This window comes from Ascaphus truei, chromosome 1 (assembly GCF_040206685.1).
Source record: "Ascaphus truei isolate aAscTru1 chromosome 1, aAscTru1.hap1, whole genome shotgun sequence".
NCBI classification, from domain to species: domain Eukaryota; kingdom Metazoa; phylum Chordata; class Amphibia; order Anura; family Ascaphidae; genus Ascaphus; species Ascaphus truei.
Genome location: NC_134483.1, coordinates 245,230,665 through 245,258,659, shown reverse-complemented (window position 1 = coordinate 245,258,659; position 27,995 = coordinate 245,230,665). Strand labels below are relative to the sequence as shown.

The 27,995-nt window shown below is 45.8% G+C and overlaps 1 protein-coding gene across 2 annotated transcripts; it reads right to left on the bottom strand.

The window, feature by feature from the left end:
* Window positions 1-124: 124 nt before the first annotated feature.
* NANS (N-acetylneuraminate synthase) lies at window positions 125-24,773 on the bottom strand. Of its 2 annotated transcripts, XM_075602437.1 has the most exons (6): window positions 24,482-24,769; window positions 11,300-11,515; window positions 4,953-5,052; window positions 3,731-3,885; window positions 1,644-1,910; window positions 125-1,265 (listed from the first exon to the last, which is right to left on the bottom strand). In XM_075602437.1, exons 1-6 carry the CDS (start codon window positions 24,734-24,736, stop codon window positions 1,056-1,058), a joined length of 1,203 nt encoding a protein of 400 aa, XP_075458552.1. In that variant the 5' UTR covers window positions 24,737-24,769; the 3' UTR covers window positions 125-1,055. The 2 variants fall into 2 exon arrangements, with proteins under 2 accessions (XP_075458552.1, XP_075458563.1); XM_075602448.1 differs by lacking the exon at window positions 11,300-11,515 and having other exon boundaries at window positions 24,482-24,773.
* Between the last annotated feature and the right edge of the window lie 3,222 nt (window positions 24,774-27,995).

Genomic DNA, 27,995 nt, shown 5'->3' with positions numbered 1-27,995 from the left:
TTTAGAAACCACAAAAACCATATATAAAATTTGACCTTGTTTAGAGAAAATACAAAAACCTTTAACGTGCACACTTTCGTCGTAAACAACTTTTTTCACCACAAAAAGTACCAAACAGAGCAAATGCCTTTCCATAAAGTATTGATTTATTCATAAAATGTTCTTCAAAACTACAAAGTGCCAGACTCTAGTAAACAAAATGCAAAAAGACATTGTGTAGCTTCCAATAAAACATTGAAGCTTTTGGATCATTCAAATAAATCACCTGTAAATTCATTTCGAGGAAGTGTGAACTTCTTTGGCTGTAATATTATGCATTTCTCTTATCAACAGATAAGGCATACTGAATAATAATGGCAAGTATGAGCCTGAAATCGTTAACATAGTTCTGCACATTTTGCGATGTGGTCATTGATACATGCATGGACAAAAACACACACACGGTTATAAAATAAGGGGCTGAAATGCAAGTACATGGACTCCAGGAGTGAAACTCAAGAAGTCTTTGGTCGTGGGTCAATGAGATGAAAAACAGGTAATACAGAGATGTCCTTCATATTTTATTTTTCATATACACCATATTTAGTGAATTTGTAGAAGCATATTAAAAAGCTTGAAGAAGTTCTCTCTAAGCCATAGGCACACAGAAGAATTGTAATTAAGAAAAGTGCCAAACAATCTTTAGGCGGCACCGACCCATAACACAGCAGTCAGCAGAATATTTTTTGTCTTTTCTGAACGTATACAACCATACTATTATTGTAAGAATCAATACACAATTTCATGATTTACTGGTATCTAGATAAAGATAATCTGTTAAAAAACCTTACTGATTGCCATGCAATATTTCAAAGCCTTACAACTAACAGCATTTTCTCCCATTAATAAACTATTCAGTTCTAGTACAGGAACATGCCACTGAAGGTTCGATACAAAAGGATTCAAACACATGTGCATGTGTACTTCTAAATATAACATGTATTGATTGGATAAGGTAACTGGAGAAAAAACAAACCAAAAAACCCCCTAAAATTGCAGTCATGCTTTGAATTCACTTAACATTTAGTTCTGGTGTTGTAATTTTCTATAGCTTCTTCTATAACCGTTTCATCCTCCTCTATCACTCTTTTGACCGTCTTGCCTTCAAGATCAAAGATCTCTTCAGGGGGAAAGCCGTGTGGCTCTGCTACCTTCACCGTCAACATCTTAAGGGTTAGCACAGTGCCTGCCGGGATCCTCACTTTTGCCACAACAGATTTACCAAGCTGTAAGAGATTGGAGATTTAAAAAAAAAAATATATATACATTATTTTTAACACCAGGCAATGCATTTTAGATACCTATAGAAAAATAAATGATACCAAAAATCATTAGTGTGCGCGTGTGTGTGGGGGGAATAGAGAGAGAAAGAGATATACCTACAAGGGTCCACTTAGACAGTTCCAGCTTTACATTAAAATTATAATAAACCCGAAGAACTGGTGGATGTGCATTTATTGGCTTCTGCTACTAATCAACGTTGTACTAGAGTGTAAGCTCCATGTCCATACCCAGAATCCTGATAGCTAATTAATTATGTGATATCGAGAAGACCTTGCACAGGTCTCCTTTATGTTGGCCTTTTCTCAAGCAGGGGAAAGTACCTTGTTGTGACAAGCCATCTCACAAGGCAAGAGACGTTTGATGGTAGAGCCCATCGCCTTCTCCACGGTCCTGATTGACCGGACTAATTCAGCCAGTTCAGCAGGCTCCAGTGAAGCCTGGTGATCAGTTCCCTTCCAGGTTTTATCCAAAGTCACGTGGCGTTCAACCACTTTGGCACCCAGAGCTACAGCTGCCACTGTAATAGCGATACCAGATTCATGACCTGAATAACCGATAGGGATATCTGGGAATGCAGACTGATACTCCTGTAAATATTTATTAAAAAAAACAAAAAAAAAACACAATTACCAGAGAGTATAAAAGCAAGTTAAGCTAAGAATACATTATTTATATTGGATACCTCACTATTTCATTTCAACCTTTTCCATTGCTACCCAAATGCATAAAAAACAAAAAACCTCAGGTTAGATCAAGGTTTTTGTGCAAATTTTTAATGTTTTTATAGGTTTCAAGAAAATATTTTTTTTTACATTACGTGACTGTCAAGCCACATACAAAGCTCTGCCTTATAAATCTTTACAAAAAAGCGCGAAGAAAAAAATAAAATAAATAATTAGTAGCTCTATACTACAAGTCCCAGCCACCAATGTATTAATTTTATGGCACACACTATTTCACTACCTTTGCTTTGGGAAGGTATTGCATTAGCAATAAGATTTTAAAGTACAATGCATAGTCAATATGCACAATAATTGAAGGTTTTTAGTGCACATTTTTTTGCACTATCAACTTTCTGTACCCGCTTCATCAGAGCTACCAGAAAGGACAGCAAACTAATATAAAAGCATTTTTTTTTTTAAATACACCTTTACCAGTAACATCGTTAACTCATCCAGCAAGTGCCACGTGACTAAATCATGTGGTTGCATGTTACCTACTGTACCAAAAATTTACAATTAGACACAATCTTGGCCATGTCAAAACTCAGCCTCACAGTATTAGATATTTAATTGTGCCAACTAAACGCACGCATCCCACCCAAATTTAATCAGGTCTACTGAGAGTAGGTCTTCGGAGAGTAGGTGTGGTGAAGACTCTCAGTCTCAAACCTGCAAAACTAGTACAACCAACCTCACACTGAAGAGACCCACAAGGTCGAAACAGTCTGTCTGTGGTGGGTTTAATGGCTTTGCATCTCATCCCAGCCTATGTTTAAAAGCTGTGTTTAAAGCAGCATGCATTGGCTTAAGGGTTGTTCATGTAATGTGAGCTTGAGACATAAGGTGGCAGTGTGTGCTCATTTGCATGTCATTTCCCAGAATCCCTTGCTGCAGTGGAAGTGCTGGGTGATAATGGTGAAAGGAAGGGTTGCAGACCTGTCTGAGACATGCAAATGAGCAGACAGTAATATTTACAGTTGAGATAGATAGGATATCCAAAAGTGGTCATTAGCACTCCTAGGAATATAGGTTAAGAGCGGTGCTTGGCCCATAAAGATGAATAATGCATGTGAATCACAGCAAGGTGATAAAAAGAAAAAAAAGACCGCACTCACCAGGTAAAGTCCAAAAAAACTGTATTCAGAGTGTTCATAAAAATGTATGTGAACACTCTGAATACAGTTTATTTGGACTTTACCTGGTGAGTGCGGTCTTTATCACCTTGCTGGTGAGATAGATATTTTTTTTTTAACTACAAGGGGGGGGAAAGAGGGAGGATTCCTCTCGCCCTATTTCTTAGGGCATTTCTATTTTTTTTCTTTAAAGCCAGATTTAATTTCACTGTAGCACCGCCAAATTTTAACCCCTTAGGCACCGCATACATATCACACACCCCATGGTTTGGTTTCCTTCTCTATGCAGTGGAGGAAATACAAAGGACAGTATAAAATTGGTAGTGAGTACCTGCTGAAATGGTTGCAGAAAATCAAATAATTTGTCACTGTATGGTGCTTCTTTGTATAATGTTAACACAATTACACTGAATACCTCATACCAAAAATGTGTGCTGGACGTCACCTGCGCACCAGCCCTTGTGTTGTACAGTGAAAATTGTAAGAGCACTTAAGGGGTTATACAACATTCTGGAATGACAGACTCCTATGTCCCAAGGAGAAAGTTCTGACCTTCATTACATTGAGATTCACATCCTCTGGTCGCAGTGGGTACGCACTGGTGCACTGGAGAATGCAGAAATTGGGATTAATTGGTTTTACAATCTCATAAACACGACGCATGGTGTCCATTGACTGCATACCACTGGATATTACCATCGGACGACCTAGGATTTAAAAAAAAAAAAAAAAACATTTGAACAGGAGTCAGTCTAATTTTACAGAAGCACTATATAAAATCATAAAATAGTTGTCAAATTGTCTAGTACTCCGGTTTTAGACTGTGACAACCCTTTATTCTATAAAGTTCTACATTTTGAAGGGGGATTTTTATTCCAAGAGGAGTATGGCAATTATAATTATCAGCTATGCTTCAGATGTGGGTAGGTCCAGCGCTGGAAACACACAAAACCACTGGAAACCGCTGTCCATGGCTCTGCTCTCAAATTGCGCCCCGTGGTGCCCTGAATAGAGATTCTCAATGCAATGGTAAGCCACTACATCGGCAAGCAGAGCGATGATTAACAGCTCTGCATCAACACGTTTGTGCAAGCATGCAGTCAGTGCTCTTGCAGTGGGGCTTCCCACAGCGTTGCTCTTATATTTTAGACATCAGACTCAAAAATATGGGCAAACACGACCCCTTTATACTGTAGATCAATAGGATATTTTTTCAGATACAATTGTACAGATAGTCCTCGGTTATCCAACGGAATTCGTTCTGGAAGTAGTGTTGGACAGTGAAATTGTTGTAAAGTGAGTCCCATGTTAATCAGTGGCGATGAGCGATGGATAACGGCCCATAGGGTTGCACTGTAAAGAGTTGGATTTGCCATTTGTTGTAAAGTGAAACGTTGGACAGCGAGGACTACATGTACACAGCTTTTCAAGAAGTCTATTTTCAAATGTACAATTAGATCTATGAAAAGAACCAGTGTTCAATGAGAGCCATCACAGCCTGCAACAAATGCAAACTTCTCCAGGACCAATAATGCTACCTACTAGAACTCTGTACTAGCCAACGATAAAAATGGAAAGACAAGGTTTTTACAAATTAATCTTCCTTTGTCTATTGATTATAGGAATTCCCATAGACTTGTCAGGAACAAACCCTGAACTTGTGAAAATATAAGGACACAAACCGAGTTTAAAGAAAAAAGTATTTATATTAATAAAAAGGTTAAATACAGACTAACAGAATGCAGTAACAAATGATTGTTGGCATATCATGTACCTTTCTGTGCAGTCTTTTTTATATAGGGGAGATTGTTCGTGTCTCCAGATCCCACCTTAAAAAATGGAACACTAAGCTCATGCAGAAACTCCACAGCCACCTGCAAATGTAAAAAATAAATAAAAAATATAAAGACACACACACGTAAAGAACTACAATCAAATGCAAGTAGGGTCATTTAAAACATGCAGAGCCATGCAGTTCTCAGGATTAAAATATGTTCAACTATTTTTGTCCCTGTTTTCAAAGTTGCAATAAAGTAACCCAACAATTGAGCCCTGTTAATTTCAGCGCAGGGGACCTCCTGCTTCCAAAGATACTTGCCTCCATCTGCTCTCCTCAGCTACCAAGATTCACAATATGTCTGGTGTTCAAAGATTTCATGCCCTGCGGACCAATAGAAAGCCGGGATGTCAGTGCGGCTTCCTATTGGTCCATATATGGCGCGGGAGCTTTAAACTTTAAAGCCCTGCTTACTCAGCCAGAGGAGCTACCTGCATCTACTTCGTAAGTAGTGACTGAAGCAGGGAGTCCCTGGAGCAAATGAATGGAGTTCAGCACTGGAAACCCCCAATATAGATCTATTTCTATCCATCTGGTGAATTGGCATGTCCCACTGTATTGTATCCGGTGCATTGCCTAATATATTTACTTTTACAGTATTTTGAAGGAATTGAGACAACAGGCCCCAGTTTATTTCTACGTATGCAAACTTTTAAAAAAAGTTTCACACATGCATTCAATGTTTAGGTAGCTGACCCTGGCCACACCAACTTCCCCGCCCTGTTATATAAATTCTAGATACAATACATTTCAAGATAACCTAGAGGGGTGAAAAACAAAAACATTTAATAGCCTTTCAAATACACAAAATATTAAAAATTACCCCACCCCACCGTGAAGAGTGCTTCATTGCATGCATACAGAACTGCCAATATAAACGTCGCTATATACTGTAAAAGCAAAAATAAATAGAGACACAATGAAACCTGGCACTTTAGAATTCTATTCATGCTATATACAAACAAAACCTGCAATGGTGACTGTATCCGATAGATTTCCAAATCCGCCACTTCCCTTACAATGTGTGAAGACCAAACTTTAATTTCAGTGTCGATACCGGTCGGTGGCTAACAAAATGCTTCTTTTTGTGCGAGCTTTCGAGATACACTGATCTCTTTTTCCAGCGGTGTTACAATGGATAACGCAAGAAAGGGTTTACTTAAAAACAGTGCATCTTGGAATATAAGTAAACCCTTTCTTGCTTTATCCATTGTAACACAGCCGGAAGAGATCAGTGTATCTCGAAAGCTCGCACAAATAAAAGCATTTAGCTGTAGTTACCGTTTGTCATAAACCTAATATCTTGAATTTTTATGGCAGATCAAGACCCTCCGTGGGTCTGTGCTCATCTATAAAGAGGGTTTATATGTAGGCGTGTATGTGAAGTACAACGACATAACTGAAGATGGTGCCTATTAAGAGAAATTCAGATACAAGGCTTTATATGTTTAGCCAGACTTCAACGTCAAGAAATGTACAGTTGTTTTTCTTCCAAGTCGTAAACATGTTAACCCAGTAGCCGATATACGACAGGGGTGGGTTTTGTCTATGTTTCAATGCAAAAGGTCTGGGCGTGAACGTTGGCATGTTTGAATAGAAAATCAGAATGCAACAGAGCTGGGTTTTGGGATCAGAACACGTGAATTCTCTTTTACTAAAGTGATCTCTCTGAGAAAGGACTTATGACATAGGGTAACGTACGTACAGTATAGGGATTTTTTGTTTGTTTTAGCTTTCATTTTAAGAAACTGTTCTGCATTTATTGTAACTATGTTCTTGTAATAATCTTTTTCTGTAATCTAAAGTATATGTATATACACATTAAAACCTTTAAGACCCACCTTAAGATACACTTGCTTAAAGAGGCATATGAATACCACTGTGGATAATACTGGACACACGATACATAATGCTTGGCCCCCTGCAGACGCACTTACCAGAACTCCCTCCTACTGTCTCTGTACGTTCTCCCTACCTACCAATTAGATTGTAAGCTCCTCGGAGCAGGGACTCCTCTTCCTTAATGTTACTTCTATGTCTGAAGCACTTATTCTCATGACCTGTTATTTATATGATTACCATGTGTATTTCCACTGTGAAGCGCTATGTACATTAATGGCGCTATATAAAGACATACAAATATGCAAGTCATGTGCTTAGGAGTGTGCTGTTCGTGACTGTTGGTATATTGGAACTGAGTGAGGGAAGATATTGTTCATTTGCCAAAATGAAAAATGGACCAGCCAGAAAGTGGTGTATTAACTCTTGTCCTGTATGCAGGTCACGTGCTCACAGGTGTGCCATACATGACACCAACCTTCATTTTGGTTGTAAAGGAGGCGTTTTAGGTGGGTTAATTTACACTGCATCCCAAGCACAATACATTGAAAAACACAAGTAGTCCTGTCGTTAGCATTATCACAAGTTCTAAAACATAAAGCCATTAAAATAATAATAATAATACCGTATTTCCTCGATTCTAAGACGCACTTTTTTTCCCTTTTTCACGTGTCTGAAATAGGGACTGCGTCCTAGAATCGATGTACTCAAAAAAACACACACAAAAAAACAGCCAGGGGGCGCTGCAGAAGCCACAGCAGCTTTCAGCGTTTGCCCTGCGTTTCTGCCCCCCCCCTCCACACAGAGGAGCAGTGTGTCCCGTTGCATGCCCCGCGACTCTGCCACCAAACCCCCCCCCCCCTCCCTCCAAGTGCCGGTCCCCAAAGGAGCAGTGTATGTTCGGCTGCATGCCCCGCGCTCCCCCCCTTGCTGGAATTACCGCCCCCACACAGGAGAGATTGATTCAGCAGTTTGTGGCTGCATGCCCCAAAAGCCCTCTGTCTGCCTCTGCTACTCACAAGCCCCCCCCCCCCCCTGCTCCAAGTGCCGGTCCCCAAAGGAGCAGTGTATGTTCGGCTGCATGCCCCGCGCTCCCCCCCTTGCTGGAATTACCGCCCCCACACAGGAGAGATTGATTCAGCAGTTTGTGGCTGCATGCCCCAAAAGCCCTCTGTCTGCCTCTGCTACTCACAAGCCCCCCCCCCCCTGCTCCAAGTGCTGGTCCCCAAAGGAGCAGTGTATGTTCACTGCATGCACCACAAGCCCCCCTCCTCCCCCGCTCTGCTCGTTGGAAGTGCCGTCCCCACACAGGAGAGATTCATTCGGCAGTGTGTGGCTGCTGCATGCCCCACGTTCCCTCTGTCTGCCTCTGCTACTCACAGCTGTGCTGCCGGCACCACAAGCCACCCCCACCGTGTGTGTGTGTGTGTGTGTGTGTGTGTGTGTGTGTGTGTGTGTGTGTGTGTGTGTGTGTGTGTGTGTGTGTGTGTGTGTGTGTGTGTGTGTGTGTGTGTGTGTGTGTGTGTGTGTGTGTGTGACCTTTCATTCTCTCCCCTTCCCTCCAATCTCTCTCCCACTTCTCTCCCCTCCCCCTTCTCTCCCCCATTCCCCCACTCCCCTCTCTCCCTCCCTCCTTCTCTCTCTCCTCTCTCTCCCCTCTCCTCTTTCCCCCCCTCTCTCCTCTCTCTCCTCTTTCCCCTCTCTCTCTCTCTCCTTTCTGCCCCCCCTCTCTCTCCTCCCCTCTCTCTCCTCTCCCCCTCTCTCTCTCTCTTCTCCCCCCCCCTCTCTCTCTCTCTCTCCTTTCTGCCCCCCTTTCTCCCCCCCCCTCTCTCCTCTCCTCTCCCCCCCCCTCTCTCTCCTTTCTGCCCCCCTCTCTCCCCCCCTCTCTCCCCCCTCTCTCTCTCCCCCTTCCCCCCCCCTCTCTCTCTCTTCCCCCCCCTCTCTCTCTCTTCCCCCCCCTGTCTCTCTTTCTCTCTTCCCCCCCTGTCCCTCTCTCTTCACCCCCCCTCTCTCTCTTCACCCCCCCTCTCTCTCTTCACCCCCCCTCTCTCTCTATCCCCCCTCTCTCTCTCTCCCCCCCTCTCTCTCTCTCCCCCCTCCTCTCCCTCCCACCCCCCTCTCTCTCTCTCTCTCTTCCCCCCTCGCTCGCTCTCTTCCCCCCTGTCTCTCTTTCTCTCTTCCCACTCTGTCCCTCTCTCCCCCCCCCTCTCTCTCTTCACCCCCCTCTCTCTCTTCCCCCTCTCTTCCCACTCTCTCTCTCTTCCCCCCAACTCTCCCCCCCACCCTCCCCCTCTCTCTCCCCTCCAACTCTCCCTCTCTCTTCCCCCCTCTCTCTCTCTCTTCTCTCTCTCTCTTCTCTCTCTTCCCCCCAATTCTCCCTCTCTCTTCCCCCCCTATCTCTCTCTTCCCCCCCATCTCTCTCTTCCCCCCCCTCTCTCTCTTCCCTCTCTCTCCCCCCCTCTCTCTCTCTATCTCTTCTCCCCCCCTCTCTCTCCTCCCCCTCTCTCTCTTCCCCCCTCTCTTTCTCTCTTCCCTCTCTGTTCCCTCTCTCTCTCTTCCCACAACTCTCCCTCTCTCTCTCTTCCCCCCCCCCCCCTCTCTCCCTCTCTCTCTCTCTCCCGAAAAAAATTCTGCACATTTAATATAGTGGGGTTTTTTTCCTCAATTTTTTTTATTAAATCAAGGGTGCGTCTTAGAATCGATGGCGTCTTAGAATCGAGGAAATAGGGTAATAATAATAATAATACAGAACAAAGATGGGATGATGCTCTTTAAATATGAACTTATTCAGTGTCAAAGGGCCAGAAAAACACATTGCATGCTGCTAAAAAAAACAAAAAAAAAAAAAACGTGCCAAATGTTTCCACGGCAACAGCATTGTTCAGCTCTGCGCACACATACATTACTACAAATTAGGTAGAAACCCTGAGCGCACACACAGTATGCAGTCATTGTACAGATTTACTAGAGGGAAGGTACATCAAAGATGGAAGACATTACACAAGAAGGGATTTATAGCTTAAAAAATAAATAAAATTAAAAAAAAAAAAAAGGGGGGGGAGGTTTCTTCCCGAGATATAAAAAGATGGCTATATACCTCCAGATTTCTAAACTATACCGTACAATAGGGTGTCTGTTTACTCCTCTAGTTGTACCGCCCCGCCCCACTACTTACTGGTTTTTGTTTTGTCATCATTTTTCTGCCAAACCTAAAATAATGTCAGGTAAGCCCTTCCCACTGAAGTCAATGAAAGTTGTACAATGGTGCTCAGGTCAACACGGTCACAGCTTAACGAATAACCTCCTTAGTGGTGATATTAAGAGACCCTTGTCTGAATAGATTTAAGACCCCGCTTCAGTGACAAAACCCTCTTTTTAGTCTGCAAGAAAAACAGCGTTACTGCCTGCTGCAGTGATGCCAAGAATAAACAGTACGAGTTGCCATGTCAACATCCTGCCGCAGGCTTTTCTCGCTGAAATCAAAAGCAGCAACAAAATACAAAAAAAATTATAAGGTTGGTAATCTGCTTTAACAGGGACTAGGAAAAAGTGGGGGGTACAGGGATCTGTACTCCAAAGGGAATTCACTTAAATGCACACTACCTATATTTAAAATTTAACCTTTAATATAAAGTCCTTAAAACATATATTGCGTGTGGATGATGTCAGCCCTCTTCATGGGGCTATTTTAATACAGTACTTGTCAGCCGTTTATTAGGTTAGCCATATATAAAAATTAGGGTAGTGGCTAGGCAAAGCTTCCTGGAGCGGTCTAAGACCTGATTAGGAGGAGGTTATACTGCCACTATTAAGTGGTAATAAACGATACTAATAGCCACTACGATATACACTACTCTATCAAGCTAACCTGTGAAGTGTTGGGCTTAATCGCTCACTCCGGCTGTTTGCATCCTAGCAGCCTCCCATTCTCCAGTTTTAATGATATACTGGAGCATTTAAGCACATAAGACTGCTTGTTTGCACGAGTTATCTTATTTAATTCATTTTTTAAACATTGTCACATTTTTCTGTTGGTAATATATGTTTTAAGGACTTTATATTAAAGGTTAAATTTTAAATATAGGTAGTGTGCATTTAAGTGAATTCCCTTTGGAGTACAGATTCCTGTACCCCCCACTTATTCCGATTCACTTCAGTTCACAGTTGCACCTACACTTCATTATCAATTGAATTTATCATTATTATTACATATTCTACACAATTAGTATGGTTTAGTCGATCACTCCCATATCCCTCCCTTTTTGTTCAACAGGGACTACATTGAGATCACTTTGCACATAGGACATTTCTGGAGGGTATTTTACATGGAAATAAATCACAAAGAGATTGTAAAGCAGATCAGCAAAATCGTCGCTAACCCCCAGTAAACCCTATAATGGGGTTTTTTTTTTTTTTTAAATTACAATCATATTTAGCTTTCTTACCTCATCCATACCAGAGGCTGTAAAGTAAATTCCTATTTCCTTTGCGTATTTCTGTAGCTCTCGGTATTGATCGTGGCTCAATTCCAGGTGGCGCTTGTGTTCCCCATAAGTTTTCCCCCAAGAGTGCGGAGATGTGTATGGTTTTTCCAGGGCTTTTTTGTTGAATTTGTGCTCCAGCTCACTCTTTTGGAACTTTGCACAGTCTGCTCCACACTCCTGTTAAACACTCACAAGTTAGATAGTCAATCACAAACACACGTGTATGTAAATATATATAATACACACAAAATTTGGAGGGGAAAAAAACAAAACTTTTCATGATTAATATTGTGTTTAACCATAAGATCTATTTTTGGCTCAATCTGATGCATCCTGGGAAAGGTTTAGTTTATACACAAGTTCCACTACAAAAAAAATAAACCTACCAAAAAAAACAATTTGTACAGTGTACACAAATATCAGTGTGCCACATAATTGGACATCTTTGTATACAGTTTGCTAAATAATTACAATTAAAAGCAAATTTCTAAAAATAAGTTTAATCAAGGGATCTATTACCTTAACTCAAAAATACTGTATGCATATAAAAATTGAACCACACCTCAAAAAAAAAAAGCGTTCAATTTACCAGGGTGCGGGTTGTTCTCTTAGCTTGTTTTGAATGACAACTTTAATATCCTATAACAAGAAATGGTGTGCCAAAATACATACAATTTTTAATGAACCGCTGGAGTCTCCCCTGCTGTCAAATAGTAATATTTGTAGTCTGTGACTTTAAGAAAACAAAGAATACAAATATGGCTGCCAAACTGCACACATGATCCCAGGGTCTTCAATTGAAAGTTGCATCCTCATATTGCGTCGACGATGCACCTTTTCAATTGGTCAGGTGGACCGAGCACGACACCGTCAGTGCATATGGAGAGGAAGGAAGGATGGACATTGGTGAAGCAGGTCTGGATTTAGGCAAGATACTGTGCAATGCTGCTTTAAAGGGCATGGCACTCACTTTCAAGATTGGTCATACTGGGGGGGGGGGGGGGGAAACTGCACTTTTACTATACAATGGCCATGATTTACCAAACTCCAATAAGGGGTAATGCAATCTCCTACGTATAGAGATTATGCGTAATTAGTCCGAAGTGGTATATAGATCCCCTCAGGACACCACGTGGAGATACCTACGGGGAAAAAAACAAAACATACCTGAGAAATAAGCAAAGCACTCCTATTAGCATATTTCCCAAGAATCTCAGGGGTGCCAATTTAGATGCCGGGTAAGTCTTTGCGCGGCGACCATTTGGCAAAAAAATAATATAAAAAGAAAATATTGGAGATGTTTTTAAATCGGGAGCCACGCTCAGACCGCGTTGTAGCGTGATCCGCTACAACTGGGTTGAGCTGTATTTCTACCTTTAAAAGAAACATTCCTGGCGACACCTTATTGGTATTAAAAATGTTTTTTTTTTAAATATAGGTTTGAAGCAGGGGGTCGAGAGATTAACCGTGTTGATTTCAGCTGTGAGGACCCACTGCTTCCTGAGATACATACCTCTGCAGGTGCTGCCGGTATCCCTGCACAGTTTAAAGTTCTGTCATGCGGTCCAATAGGAAACACAAGGAATGATGTTGCAGCTTCCTATTGGGCCGCGGGGCAGCACTTGAACAGCCATATTGACGCTTTAAAAAAATAAATAAAATGAAAAAAAACACACCATTTTGACAATCCCAGGGCCACGCAGGTAGTTCAATACAGTGCGCAAGTAACTGTCTTACCTATTTGCATCGTGTGAAAAAAATATTAGTGCGTATTACTTTTAGTCGAGAACACCAATAATAAATGGCAAATTAATTACTTTTCAAACTGACAGAGCAAAGCTATTCATTTCCCTGGAGTTTTGAAGGCTGGCATAGAGTCTTGCCACAAATGTAATATGTAAATGGGCTTTTTCGCTTGTTCTATACATGAAGTCACCTGATAGCGCTCCTCTTCACACATATATATGATGTGGTGGATATAGGTTCGGAGCTTACAGGGGGTGGGTGTGCGTGTAAATTTCAGTTGGTAAAAACAACATGGAGGTTAGTGACCCCTCCTCCCTGTTTCCAAGATCACCCATCCCACATTTTGAATTGCAGTTCTGGCTAAGCACCTGTGAATGACCAGTCTATTAAAAAGACAGCTCTACCTATATAAGGCCTCAGGTATGGTCAGCGCTTATGCGCTGATCCGTGCTGCTGTTCGGCAGTGAGCCCCTGCAGCCGCAATGAGAGCGGCTTTAGCAGGGGCTCGCTTACGCAAGCGTGCAGAAGCGTAAGTCTCATGAAAATGTAAAATTTTCGCGCTCATGGGAGCGCAGGGCCGGTCACGTGAGCGGTTCCCTCAATGAGGGCGAACCAGCTCCATGACGTCACTGGCCCAACCCCGACACGCCCCCGGATGGCGCGAGGTCTAAGGCCAGGGAAATCAGCCTCAGTGCGCCTCCGCACGGGCTGAGGCACCATGGACTCAGCCTAAGGCTAAGTCCCTGGTGGTGATGGCGGCGCGTGCCGCACACCAGACCATAACCTCAATCAGGCAGGCCCCAGTGTATTGGCGCGTTAGCCAGCAGGGGAGACAACACAATTGTGGTCACATGGTGTGCTGGGAGCAAATAGTAGGGCAGCTAGTTTGGACCAATGGCAGCGCAGTGTTTTGAGCTGCTGGGCTGTGCTGACGTCATGGCCGCACCTCCTACCTCTGTTTTGGCCATGCCCCCAACAGACCGCAGTTTTAAGCTGTGCACACGCCGCCAGGACACCAGGCTCGCGTGCAGCAGCCACCAACGGGGACTTGGCCTTAGGCCTGGACCCCGCTGGCAACTGCAGAGCCCGCTGTGGCAGACGCTGCAGGGACAAGAGCCCTCCCCTCAATAGCGCCGGGCCCGCTGCGAGGGGGGGCCGCAGCGCTGTGGAGCGCTATGCCACGCCCCCGGCGATTCAGCCAATGAGGGCGAACCTGCCGGGTGACGTCACAGCCGCGCCCCGTCCCTCCCGCGTCAGGCCCTTCCCCGTCTTTTGGTCTGCAGCTCCCTGCAGACCGGGGAATTGGCTGCTCGCGCCGCCAGTCTCACGGGCACGCGTGCAGCGGAGTTACCGGGCCCTAAGCCTTAGAGAGGTTATGAGAGCTTTTTGCAGGTGCAGCAGTGTTAGGACCTACAGAGGGGCCATACCGTGGAGGTGGTTGTAGGCTTAAAATACTTTGGGCCAAGAATTGAATTAAGAATAATTTAAAAGTATTTAACTTGTCAAGTTGGATGTAGCACTAAAGCCTTTTTGTATTTTTCAAACAAATTACAGAGCAAAGCTCAGAGTTTACTTTTTTTTGAGATATATAACACACACACACACAGAGCAAATAAATAAAAAAAATCACTTGTGAGCACATTCACGTCTCACACAGGTCTGCAACCCTCCTTTTCACCATTCACTCTTAGCACAGGGGTGTGCAAAATTCCTGAACTGTGTCCCCATGCCTGGCAGCCCCAGCGGTCGTGCCCCCCCCTCCAAGGACCCCGGCGTGACATGACAACGTGGGTCATGCGACGTGACGTCACGTGATTCCCGCAGCGGCAGTTGACGCGAGTTGCCATGGTGATGCATCACATGACACTGCGGGGTCATTGCCATGGCGACGCATTGCTGAAGAGCCGGCAGAGAGCAGATAAGGGAGTTACAGAGGCCTCATCCAACATTTCATTTAAATGCCGTGGGGGAAAAAGCGTTGGACCCCCCTACTAGAAAATCTTGAGCCGCTCCGTGGTGGCCGCCCCGGAGTTTCCACACCCCTGTCGTAGCATACAGTGCTTCCACTGCAGCCAGGGATTCTGGGTAATTACATTTCTACAAAATAATCTCTGGGACATAGCACCCAAATCGCTCCAAAAAGGCGACAGCCAAAGGGTGTCGCCACTTGCTGTGTTTGGTAATGTTACAGCTGCTCTATTGCCTCTGAAACTCACCAACCCTCATCTCCTGCACCCAAAGCAACTTACCCTGCCTATAGATTGTAAGCTCCTTAAGGCAGGGCCTCTTCCTACACATTGAATGTCTATCCTACCTCTTCTAACACAATTTTAATCGTGTCTGTAAATGTTACTTTTGCCCATAATCATATCTGACTGGCCATGAAATATCTGTAAACTGAATGTGTATAACCTTTGTTCATTTAATGCAACCTATTATTAATCTAACTGACTTATTTTGTTACATAACTATTTAATTGCAGTTATCAAACTGACTGCAAAGTGTTACGATGCCCCCTTAAGCGGAGGCCTGCATTTACTTAAAAATAACTGATGATGATGATGGTTTTTATAAGTTATTAACTAAAGATTTTGTGCGTATCAAAATTCTGTTCCCATGTTGCTTAGAACATGCCAATTAGCCTGATGGAAGTGCCAGCATTATGCTACCACAGCCTAGTACTTGACTAAGATATTTTTTTAAAGGCCATTAAGGCATTGGATTACCATAGAAACAAACAAAACAAAAAAAATGTTTACATATTTTTGTAACTGTAAATCAGCTACATTTAACCTGTTGAACATGCCACTGTCCATAGCTCACTTCTATTAGGGACTGGCTTAAAGCTACATCATTCAGTTTTGCTCTCTTCAATATTTAAAAACAACATTTGCATATCGACTATGCTACACCCACTCACATGAACGTTTGCATAAAAGTAATTGCAGATGGTTTCATACCACTGCAAGACTACCTACATTTGCACAAAATGTAGAGTCAAGAAAATAGAAAGTAAAAACTGTGCAGCACATAAGGGCCACTTGGTCCACATACCGTAGTCTGCCTATTTTCCTAAGCTTCTATGGAGTGTTACAGACCACCGATTCCCTGGCTTTCCCCCCCAGAACGGGAACCTTGTATATACACATCTCAAGCATTTCCTTGCATCAACTGCAGCCTTTACTGAAAGATTGTGCAAATTTTTTTTTAACTGACCCCATGATCTGCCCTGATGTATCCTGTATGGCCGCGTTTATAGTGCTGGCGTCGCCACCAGCAACGTCACTGATTGGTTTAGAAACAGTCACACGTCGCGACTGTCTCTCTAAAAAAAAATAATCAAATAAACCCGGCTACCAAATTTTCAGACGCTCCGCCGTGCTTACTAGAAGCGCTGGCGACGGAGTATATTGATATATGTTTTGGAACTACACCACATTGCAAGCCACTATAAGCGCAGCCTTAGTCATGAGGACTGTCACACCAGAAGCGCTTATGACGTACAGCAGTAGTGGCTAACGCCAGTCCCCAAGGCCACCAACAGGCCAAGTTTTCAGGATATCCCTGCTTCAGCACAGGTGGCCCAATCAGTGGCTTAGTCATAATGACGGAATCAGGGCTATCCTGAAAACCCATGTTGGTGGCCCTTGAGGATTGGAGTTGGCCACCCCTGATGTACATGGCAAGTCATGCTATAGTTTTGGCTGGTTTGATAGCATTCACTTGAACGTGATCAGAACCTCAACAAAAAACTGTCCATGATCACATCGCTACCCCAAGGTAGTTGCAACGCAATTACACCGGTGACACACGGGTTTACCCATGACTTCCAGCAGGGGGGAAAGAAAAGGGGGGGGGGGAAGGTTAAAGCCTTGCTCTCCAACTTTACGCTGTAACAAACACTGCACCTATTACTTAAGCCATAACATGCTCGAAGAAAGAGGGACAGATCTCTGAAACCATACAAATATCATTTTTCGTCTGTGCTGCCATGTAAGATACCTTCTAAAGAAGAACAGAGGAAGGAGGGGCAGGTGTGATGTCCCAGAAAGAACAAGACAGAAGGATTAGTCATTATTTATTCCAATGCACTCAGCCAAGAGACAAAATCAGCACAAAAGGGATATTACGGCACAACACCACTTCCCGTCTCAGAAGACAACCGCTCATTTACCCGAATGGGCTGTAAGGGGTCTTCCCAGACCAGAAGGTGACTAATGCCCAAGCAGTACTTAATAAATACAGGACAGACTTCACGTAAGGGAAGCATGAGCAGGGTAGCTTAAAGTGACCATCTTAAATGAAAATATAGTTAGACTATAGGTGGACTCAGGACTGAAACTTTCTGCAAACTCTCTTACACAAGGCAACAACCATTGAGCTTCTCTGACCACACCATCTCATGCTTGTTAGCATGCACTTTTAACTCCCCCCCCCCGTGCACTTTATTTACGACAGCCTCTCCCAACACTTGACTGCACACAACTGCCTCTCCCTCCACCCCCCCACAAATCTATCTGCAAACCCTGAACTGATCCTAGCATTGCATATACAGCAAAACATTTTGGCAAGGGAAAGGCATACCTCTGCTGTTTACTCTGTACACACACTCACAATAGCTGCATGAAACATTGCCCACCACTGTCATAATGCACCTGCTAGTTATCGCAACTCTTTTGTTCTCTCTTGCGGGCTCATGGAAATGTTACTCTCTATCCACTACAAACTACTCCCTCCTGGTCCACACCCAATATCATACACAGGATTACTCAAAAGCCTTGCACTATCTAGATGTATAAAAGTAACACAACTTTAAGGGATGCATTGGCAGGGTATACATTGGCATCTTAAAGTGATCCTCTTTAAGTGACAATATATAGTTAGACTATAGGTGGACTAAGGAAGACTGCATCTTCTGCAACTCCACAAGACAACAAACGGTGAGCTACTCTAACCACACAATGATCCCATGCTTGTTCTGCACACTTAACCGCCCCCATCCCTTACCCCTTATTTTACTGCAGCCTCTCCCAATAATTACTGCACACAACTACCATCACCCCACGAAACACTCTGCAAACCCTGAATAGGCCCTAGCATTGCAATGTAGCAAAACATTGACACAGAAAATGCACACCTCTGCTTTTTAGTCTGCACACACTCACTTGGCTCACAACAGCTTCATGCAACATTACCTACCTCTGTGATAATGAACCTGGTATTTACCTCAACTTTGTTCTCTCTCGTGGCCTCATGGAAATGTTACTCTCTCTCTCTATCCACTACAAACTCCTCCCTCCTGACCCACACCGAACATCACCTTACACCCTGTATTACTCAAAAGCCTTGCACCATCTACTGAATGTTGGTGGAGAACTCTGAAAAGCAGTACAACCAGCCATCGCTCACTCTAATGGCAAACATCGCAAATTTACAATTTGCAAACAACTACTCAAATTTCTATTTATACTGTTACTCTCTTTAGCAGAGGATATTGAACTTAACCCAGGCCCTCCCTTTTCAACTCTTTACTCCCTTTACACCTGAGAATACCCCCTTCAGATTCCAAAAAGGCCCATCGTTTGCCCATATAAATATCCGGAGCCTGCTGCCAAAACTGGATGAAGAGCATGGTGCTTTTTGCATAAACCCAAAACCATCATTCTCACAGAAAGCTGGCTAACCCCTAAAATCCTTGATGCAAATATTCATTCCATTCAGGGGAAGATAGGAGGGGGTGTTATTTTATATTGCAGACACCTTACAATTTACGCTGCTAAATTGCCCAACCCCATCCTTTTTTAAAATCCTAGTTTGCAAAATCAGCCTCCCATTTTCTAAGTCTGTCTGTATTGCTGGCATCTACTGCCCCTGACTGATAATCACCCAGTACTTGGCTCAATTTCCTCTTTGAATGAAAAGAGTGAACGGCTTGCTCTTGCGGATTGCAACAACAATTGGCTCAACCCAAAAATATAAAAATTATAAATCTCGACAACTCAAGTAACAGAACTCATTTCCCAACCCACACAGGCAAACCTGAAATCTCACAACGATTCCTTGCTATACTGGATTCTCTCCTCTAATCCCAGCAGAATCCAATCCTCTGGCATCCTTCCCGATATTTTCAGTGACCATGCAATAGTGTACTGTGTAAGGAAAATCAAACCACCCCAATCAAACACCAAAGTTCTCCTCACTAGAACATTTAGAAACTTGAATCCACAACAGTTTCTGGCTAACCTTACCAACTGCCCTTAGTACAGAAATCGATGCCTTGTGGAAAAGCTACAAAGTAACTAGCCCTACCAACGATCTTAACTAAAGATGCCTGCGGAATACGTGCACAAGACATGCAAAACCACAATATTACTCTGACAATCTTCGCCAGAATGCATCAAATCCAGCTAACTTCTGGAAAGTCATCAACAATATATTCCAGCCTTCAGGCCATTAATAACCATGTAATATCATTAAGGAGGCCATTGCTCTGACAAATCCCACTGACATTGCAAATGCATTCAAAGAATACTTTGTGGTGTGTGCAACCAACTTATTAGCGAAACGCAACCTGAACCTCATTCTGAGAGTATCCCTATAGTCCCAATCTCTCCCAACAACTTTCAATTTCTCCCAGTATGTGAAGAGATTACACAAATGCTCCTCATATTCAAACTAAGCAGCGAATGTGAACCTGACTTACTGCAATCCAAGTTCCTACGACTTGGTGCCCCAGCCATTGCCAAACCAATTGTTTCCCTAGCCAACTTTATTTTGTCTGCAGGCCATATCCCCAAGACCTGGACAAATGCCAGAGTTGTCCCAATCATCAAAAGTGGAGACAAAAACACTGTCTCCAACTACAGGCCAATCTCTCTTCTCCCAATACTATCCAAAGTCATTGAAAAATGTGTTCACTCCAATTAAGCGATTACTACACCGAGACAAATTTCCCTGGCCAACTCCAATTTGGCTTTGGACCAAAATACTCAATGTTAACTACCCTCCTAAAAGGTTGCAATGAGATCCAGTGGGGAGTGGAACAACTTACTGGTGCAATATTAATAGATTTTGCAAAGGCTTTTGATACTGTTGATCATGTTATCTTGCTTAACAAACACCACTGCTTTGGAATTTGGGAAGCATGCTTTAAACTGGTTTCATTCCTACCCATCAGGTAGATCCCAACATGTGTCTCCCAGGCTCTAACTCCAACCCCTTGGATATCACCTGTGGTGTCCTATAAGGCTCTGTTCTGGGGCCCCTACTCTTCTCAGTGTTCATCAATAATCTTCCTACAGTTTGTAAATGACCTTCAATACACATGTATGCGGATGACAAGCTTACATGCAAACAGCCCTAGCCTTTCCGACCTTGACCACGTTCTTCAATCTGACTTTAAAACTGTTTCTATACACCGACAAGACTAACAATAGTATTTGGGACCAAGGCTAATTTTTTTTTAAAGCTTCCAATGACTGAGTTCCAGATCAGAACCAATGCTAATACCATCCTAGCCCGTTACTTGTTTTAACTACATGGGCATACGATTTGACTACCATTTAACATTTGGGTTGCACATTGATAATGTGACATCCAAAACTATATGTACTTATAAGAACAAATCCTCCCTAAGAGCACTGATCAAAAAGCATATCGCATATCAGATACCAATTATAAACTATGGAGGCATAGTATATGGCTCGGCACCCCAAACCCACCTTAGTAAACTTGAAACCCTCTACAATTCAATATGCCGTTTTGTCCTCCAATGCAACTACAACACATCACTGCGAAATGCTCAAAGAACTAGGATTTGTCATCACTTGAATCTAGGCGCAAAGTTCATCTTTCCTTCAAATACTTTCTGGGCAAGCTCCCCGTCTATCTGAACAAGCTCCTCACCCCTACAACATGCTGCAATTATCTTAGACTACAAAAGACGATTCATGGTCCCAAGGTGCAGCAAAGTATCCGGTCGCTCCTCCTCCTCTTACCGTGACCCCCACAACTGGAACAATCTACCGGAGACTCACAGTCACCACTAGTCTAACTAAGTACTTTCAAAACTAAAGCTGTCTCACATTTTAATCTGGTCTGAAACTGTTACATACGCCTATAACATTATTTCTTACAGTGCATGCAATGTCTTGTATATAATGTATAAACCTGTTCACTTTATATAAATATGTATTTGTAACCATGCATTTGACATAACTCTGTGCCCATTACATACTTGAAAACGAGAGGAAATTCACAATGTATTACTTCCTGGTAAAACATTTAATAAATAAATGTATGGGATAGGGTTGCCACCAAACCGTGTTTGACCCAGAGACTACAGATTTTGACTACGTATCTCCGGGCTTACCTAGTAAACCTCCGGGTGTTGGCGTTATCAGAGTCCTCCCGGTATCTTACCCTGCTAGTAAATCTTGTCAAGATGGCCGTGCGGTGTGAAATGGTGCCGCGTTGCCATGTCAACGGGATGCTACGTGATGTCGCCTGTTGCCATGACAACGGGATACCTTGGCACCATAAGGTGTGCCGTTATCATGGCAACTTCATGCCGCGTGGTCAGTTAGCATCCCGTTGTCATGGCAACAGGTGACGCCACGCGGCCTTATTGATGGTTGCAGTGGGAGATGCCTGGACGATGCCAAGGAGACACCGCCACCACAGGTAAGTGCAAAATGTAAAAATGTCTCCAGGTTGGCTTTCAGTAGAAGGTGGCAACCCTTTACCCAAGGCTCAACACCATTTATGTACTGTGTAACTGGGCGTTACACTTTTCATTGATGTGACTCAGGGTCTAAACGCAATAGCTGAAATAAATATACATTCTCTATAAAATCTAGTGTGAGAAGAGTGATATCCCCCAACCCTGGCAATACAAAGACAGTCAGGGAGGGGTGCGAATATCATTCCTGGTGACAGACATATGGTTCTCACCCACTCATCCACCTCAACAAAATGGACCCTTTCCAGACACACAGAATATGGTCATGCTCATATGATTTCTTCCCTCTTCCTCTTTGTACACAGGGTGTTTATAACCCTCCATCATCAACAACAGTGTTATGTAGCCCCTGCTAAAACCAGGCCTAGTTTTATGCATGAAGGCTATATTTATGCTAGCAGTGTAGAGGTTAAACCCTTTGCACTTAGGTTGCATCCTCTGTGCCGCTTGACGCAGTCAGCACAATAAATGGGAAGGTGTCCGGCCACGCTCGTGCAACACGCACCCGTACGCTCATGGGCTCTAGGCACTTGCCGAAGACAGATTAACGTGTCTTTCAGGAGCGCTGAGGTGTCATATGAGCTCAACCAATCAGCGCCAATCACGGCTCAACACACACACGTAAAAAAAAAAAAAAATGCCGGACAGCCGAGCGCTCATGCTTGGAGAGTTGGTAACATCACTGCTCAAGCATGAGCGTGCTCAGCGGCACAGAGGACGCAGCCTTAATCTTGCATGAGAACTGGCTCAGAGCTAGGCTACAATGTTGCAGCTTCCTGGCACGAGGCATGACAGAGCTAGGAAGATTCTAGTAGCTCATGTGACCAGTGAGGTGATGCTGTGCAACACTGTTTTGCCCAGACTTGGGAAGGAAAGGTTCACACCTCCAGGGTATCTAAATTGGGGAACCACCCTTTAGGATTAGGCATGTCCTGGGGTCCTGAGTGAAGAGAGGACTGTGAAGTTGACCTGGGTTAAGTGGGGCCCAGTTGTGCCAGAGTATAGATCCCAGGGAAGGCAAGCAGAGCAGCAAGCCATATCATCAGGCAGGAGAATAAAGGGGGAAGCCTTTCTCATTGCACAGGAGTAAAGCTGCGTCCCCGCTCATGCTTTAGAGTGGTGACGTCACAAACTCTACAAGCATGAGCGTTCGGGTGTCTGGCATGGCCAAACCACCGACCCCTCGGCGCGCCTGAAAGTCAATTTTTGTCTCGGCAAGCATCCATGAGTGTACATACATGCTCATGAGCGCGCGACGCGTAAACGTGGCCAGACAAATTCAAATGGATTGTGTTGACCGCGCCAAGTGCGGTCAGCGGCAGCCTTAGGCTTGGTCCCTGCTGGCTGATGCAGCGCTCACTATGGCGGGCGCTGCGGGGACAAGAGCCTCCCATCAATGTGGCCTGGCCCGCTGTGAGGGGCGGCCGCAGCGCAGCGAGTTTTTCAGGCAGACATTAAAATTGTGATCAGCTCTAGAGACGGAGAGCTAGGCCACACCCCCTGGCGTTTCAGCCAATGAAGGCGAACCTGCCGGGTGACGTCATGGCCGCGCCCCCGTCACCCCCCCTCCCTCTGTCTTTCCCCCTGCAGCTCACTACAGACCGGCTGCACGGGCCGCAGGCACGCGTGCAGCGTAGGCACTGGGACCGTAGCATTAGGCCGCGGCCAGGGTGGGAGAGCGTTCGAGCGCTGTGACATCAGGCGCTGGGCGTTTCGTGGCCAGCCAGTTGCGCGCTTTGGGGGGGTATGTCCTTTACATCACGGAGCTGGTTCGCCCTCATTAGGCGAACCGCCCATGTGACGCATCAGCGAGTAGCCAAATCAAATTTGGTTGTCTCGCCAAGCAGGTAAACGCCACGCAGGCTCACGCTGGCCACACACATTGCATCAATGTGTTTAATCGCAGCCAGCGTGAGTGCGCCCGCTCTGCAACACCCTGGCAGAGGCAGGTGCTTTCCCTGGCCGTAGTGCGCACGCCGTCCGGGAGCGGGCCAGTGACGTCAAGGAGCTGGTTCAGCCTCATTGGGCGAACCACTCACGTGACCGGCCCTCCGCTCTCCTCAGCGCCAAAACTTAAATTGATCTGTCTCCTCCGCCTCCGCCTGCGCCTCCTAAAGCCGCCCTCAAAGGGTAAGTCCGCTGCCTCAGTGCGGCTCAGCGCCATCTGCCTTACCATGTGGAGACGCTGCACCCTATCCTGTGAAAGATAATATCTACCCGCCAAGCTACCTGCCCTGCAGCGACCCAGGCTCCTGGATACCTACAGATGAGCACCACAAAACACCATATCCCCCTTAGGAGGGATGGGGGTGGAAAGGGTGTTACCGTTATAAGGAGAGTGATGCATCACCCTCCCTACACACTTTAAGAGGGTTGGTGAATGGAAAAAAAAAAAAATTATAGATAAACCAGTGTGGAGGAGGAGGAGGGGGTGGTGATAACATGAAAGCATGATGCAGGTGTGTAGTGAATGATAATATAAAATGTATTGAGTGTAAAATTATAGATATATTTGAATGTATTATTATGAATGTGTATATAGGCAATTCTAGAGATGGATATGTGTATTATATATATATATATATATATATATATATATATATAATTTCCCTGTGTAACACACACTGTGCATTGGACCCTGCTTCCCGTCCTCTTACCTTCACTATGCGGATCATTTTCTTGGCTATCTCCAGGTCTCCCTGGTGGTTTTGCCCGATCTCCGCGATAATGAAGCAGGGATGTTCCCCACCCACCGCCCGGCCAGGGCACAGCTCAAACTCCACGGGCATTGCGGCGGCGGCGGCGGGACCGGACAGGAAGACTGACACCGGGGGTGGGGGAGGACAGAGAGAAGGGAGCCACGAGGAGGACACACCGTCAGATAACACTGCACCCACCACCGCGGCTATCATCCGGCGGAGGCCACGCCCAGCAGTGATGTGGAGTCGCCACGTCACCGCCGCCGCCCAGGGAGCAGAACGGGCTCCGGCACCAGATGAAGGGAGGGCTGGCGATCGCTCACTGGCCACGCCCCGGCGGGTGACGTCAGCGGCCAGCCTGAGGGGTCTGCAGGAGCTGGTCATTTGTGGCCTCCCGGTCAGGCAGACAGGGCTGTGGCGGCAGCAGTGCCGCAGCGCAGTGCATGGGGGCATTATTTTATCAGGATCTCCCTGTTTAGAAAACTGGTGGAACCATCATTTTTTTTTTTTTTTTTAAAGCAGCCAGCATTGATCTGACTTTTATAAATAGGAAATAAAAATCAAGTATAAGAATAATAGTTAAGACATTTTGCACCAGAAAAATATGGCTGATACAAAAATAAAAAAAGGAATTGCAAGTTTTTAAAATCCCTTTTTAAACGAGTCAAACATTCTGGCAATAGAAGATATCTTACAGCTCATTCAAGCTAACGTACAGAATGGCACACTCTAGGCCACATCCATGCATATTGCGCGCGACTGCGTTGAAACAGATGAATGGGATCGTGTATAGTACGTGAGCGTCGGCAAGAGCGAAGCTAGAGGAGACAAAAATATTTGTCTTTGTAGCGCGATGGCAGGGTCACATGGGCGGTTTGCCCAATGAGGGCGAAACAGCTCCGTGATGTCACGGACACAACTCCCCGTCGCGCCTACCTACAGGACAAAAATTTCCTGCTACAGAAGTGTGTGACGCTGTGCGTACGTACGTGCACTAACCATGGATATGGCCTTAGGAAATATTGGGTTTAGGGGTTTATTCTATATTCTTATTGTAGCCCTACCTAGAATTTTGTTTTATGAAATGGTGGAAGTTGGTGCATATAGTTGAAAAAATAACGTAACGGTCAGATCATTTATAAATAACATACCTGCAGTCATACAGGCCCATAGCGAGCAATACTGATCTTAATCCTCCTCTCCCACTAATAACAAGATTGTTACACCCCTCTCAGTCTCTCCCCCCCCTCTCTCTCTCCTCCCCCCCTCTCTCTCTCCCTGTCTCTCCCCCCCTCTCTCTCCTTCCCCTCTCTCTCCTTCCCCCCTCTCTCCTCCCCCTCTCTCTCCTTCCCCCCCTCTCACTCTCCCCCCCTCTCTCGCTCTCTCCTTCCCCCCTCTCTCTCTCGCCTACCCCTCTCTCTCCTTCCCTCTCTCGCCTACCCATCTCTCTCCTTCCCCCTCTCTCTCTTCCCCCCCCTCTCTCTCTCTTTCCCCCCTCTCTCTCTTTCCCCCCCCTCTCTCTTCCCCCCTCTCTCTCCCCTCCTCTCTCCTTCCCCTCTCTCTCCTACCTCCTCTCTCTCCCCCCCCCTCTCTCTCTTTCCCCTCCCCCTCTCTCTCTCCCCCCTCTCTCTCTCCCACCTCTCTCTCCCCCCCCTCTCTCTCTTCCCCCCTCTCTCTTCCCCCCTCTCTCTCCCCCCCTCTCTCTCTCCTTCCCCCCTCTCTCTCCTTTCCCTCCTCTCTCCTTCCTCCCCCTCTCTCTCATTCCCCCTCTCTCTCTCCCCCCTCTCTCTCTTTCCCCCCCCCCTCTCTCTCTCCCCCCTCTCTCTCTCCCCCCTCTCTCTTCCCCCCCTCTCTCTCTTTCCCCCTCTCTCTTCCCCCTCTCTCCCCCCCTCTCTCTCCTTCCCTCCTCTCTCCTTCCTCCCCTTCTCTCTCATTCCCCCACTCGCTCTCCTCCCCCTCTCTCTCTCCTTCCCCCCTCTCTCCTTCCCTCCCTCTCCTTCCCTCTCTCCTTCTCTCCCTCCCTCTCTCCTTTCCTCTCTCTCTCTCCTTCCCTCTCTTTCCCCCCTCTCTCTCTCCCCCCTCTCTCTTCCCCCCTCTCTCTCTTCCCCCCTCTCTCTCTCTTCCCCCCTCTCTCTCTCTTCCCCCTCTCTCTTTCCTTCCCCCCTCTCATTCCCCTCCCTCTCTCTCTTTCCTCCCCCTCTCTCTTTCCTTCCCCCCTCTCTCTATCCTTCCCTCCCTCTCCTTCTATCCCTCTCTCTCTCCTTCTCTCCCTCCCTCTCCTTCCCTCTCTCTCTCTCTCCTTCCCCTCTCTCTCCTTCCCTCTCTCTTTCTCTCCCTCTCTCCTTCCCCCCTCTCTCTCCTCCCCCTCTCTCTCTCCTCCCCCCTCTCTCTCTCGCCTACCCCTCTCTCCTTCCCTCTCTCTCGCCTACCCCTCTCTCTCTCTCCTTCCCGCTCTCTCTCCCCCCCTCTCTCTCTTCCCCCCCTCTCTCTTCTCCTCCTCTCTCTCTCTTCCCCCCCCTCTCTCTTCCCCCTCTCTCTCTTTCCCCCCCCTCTCTCTCTCTCTCCCCTCTCTCTCTCCCCCCTCTCTCTTTCCCCTCTCTCTCTTCCCCCCCTCTCTCTCCCCCCCTCTCTCTCTCCTTCCCCCCTCTCTCTCCTTTCCCTCCTCTCTCCTTCCTCCCCCTCTCTCATTCCCCCTCTCTCTCTCTTTCCTCCCCCTCTCTCTCTCCTTCCCCCCTCTCTCTCTCCTTCCCTCCCTCTCCTTCCCTCTCTCCTTCTCTCCCTCCCTCTCTCCTTTCCTCTCTCTCTCTCTCCTTCCCTCTCTTTCCCCCCTCTCTCTCTCCCCCCCCTCTCTCTTCCCCCCTCTCTCTTCCCCCCTCTCTCTCTTCCCCCCCTCTCTCTTTCCTTCCCCCCTCTCTCTCATTCCCCTCCCTCTTTCCTCCCCCTCTCTCTTTCCTTCCCCCCTCTCTCTATCCTTCCCTCCCTCTCCTTCTATCCCTCTCTCTCCTTCTCTCCCTCCCTCTCCTTCCCTCTCTCTCCTTCCCTCTCTCTTTCTCTCCCTCTCCTTCCCTCCCCCATCTCTCCTTCCCTCCCCCCATCTCTCCTCCCCTCCTCCCCTTCCCTCCCTCTCCCCTCTCTCTCTTTTCCCCCCTCTCTCTCTCTTCCCCCTTCTCTCTCCTTCCCCCCTCTCTCTCCTTCCCCCCCCTCTCTCTCTCCTTCCTCCCTCTCTCCTCCCCCCTCTCTCTTTCTTTCCTTCCCCCTCTCTCTCTCCTTCCCTCCCTCTCCTTCTATCCCTCTCTCTCTCCTCCCCTCTCTTCCTCTCCTTCCCCCTCTCTCTCCTTCCCTCTCTCTCTCCTTCCCTCTCTCTTTCTTTCTCTCTTTCTCTCCCTCTCTCCTTCCCTCCCCCCATCTCTTCTCCCCTTCCCTCCCTCTCTCTGGCCCTTTTTTATTCTTTGTGCTCCCCGCTATAACGGCA

What these genes read in the sequence shown, in the direction of transcription:
- NANS (XM_075602437.1), bottom strand. Translation starts at nt 24,736, where the DNA reads ATGATAGCCGCGGTGGTGGGTGCAGTGTTATCTGACGGTGTGTCCTCC. An exon ending in AAAAAAGACTGCACAGAAAG is followed by an intron (nt 3,886 to 4,952) that starts GTACATGATATG and finishes TTTAAATCCTAG; the next exon opens with GTCGTCCGATGGTAATATCC. An exon ending in AGATGGCTTGTCACAACAAG is followed by an intron (nt 1,266 to 1,643) that starts GTACTTTCCCCT and finishes AATCTCTTACAG; the next exon opens with CTTGGTAAATCTGTTGTGGC.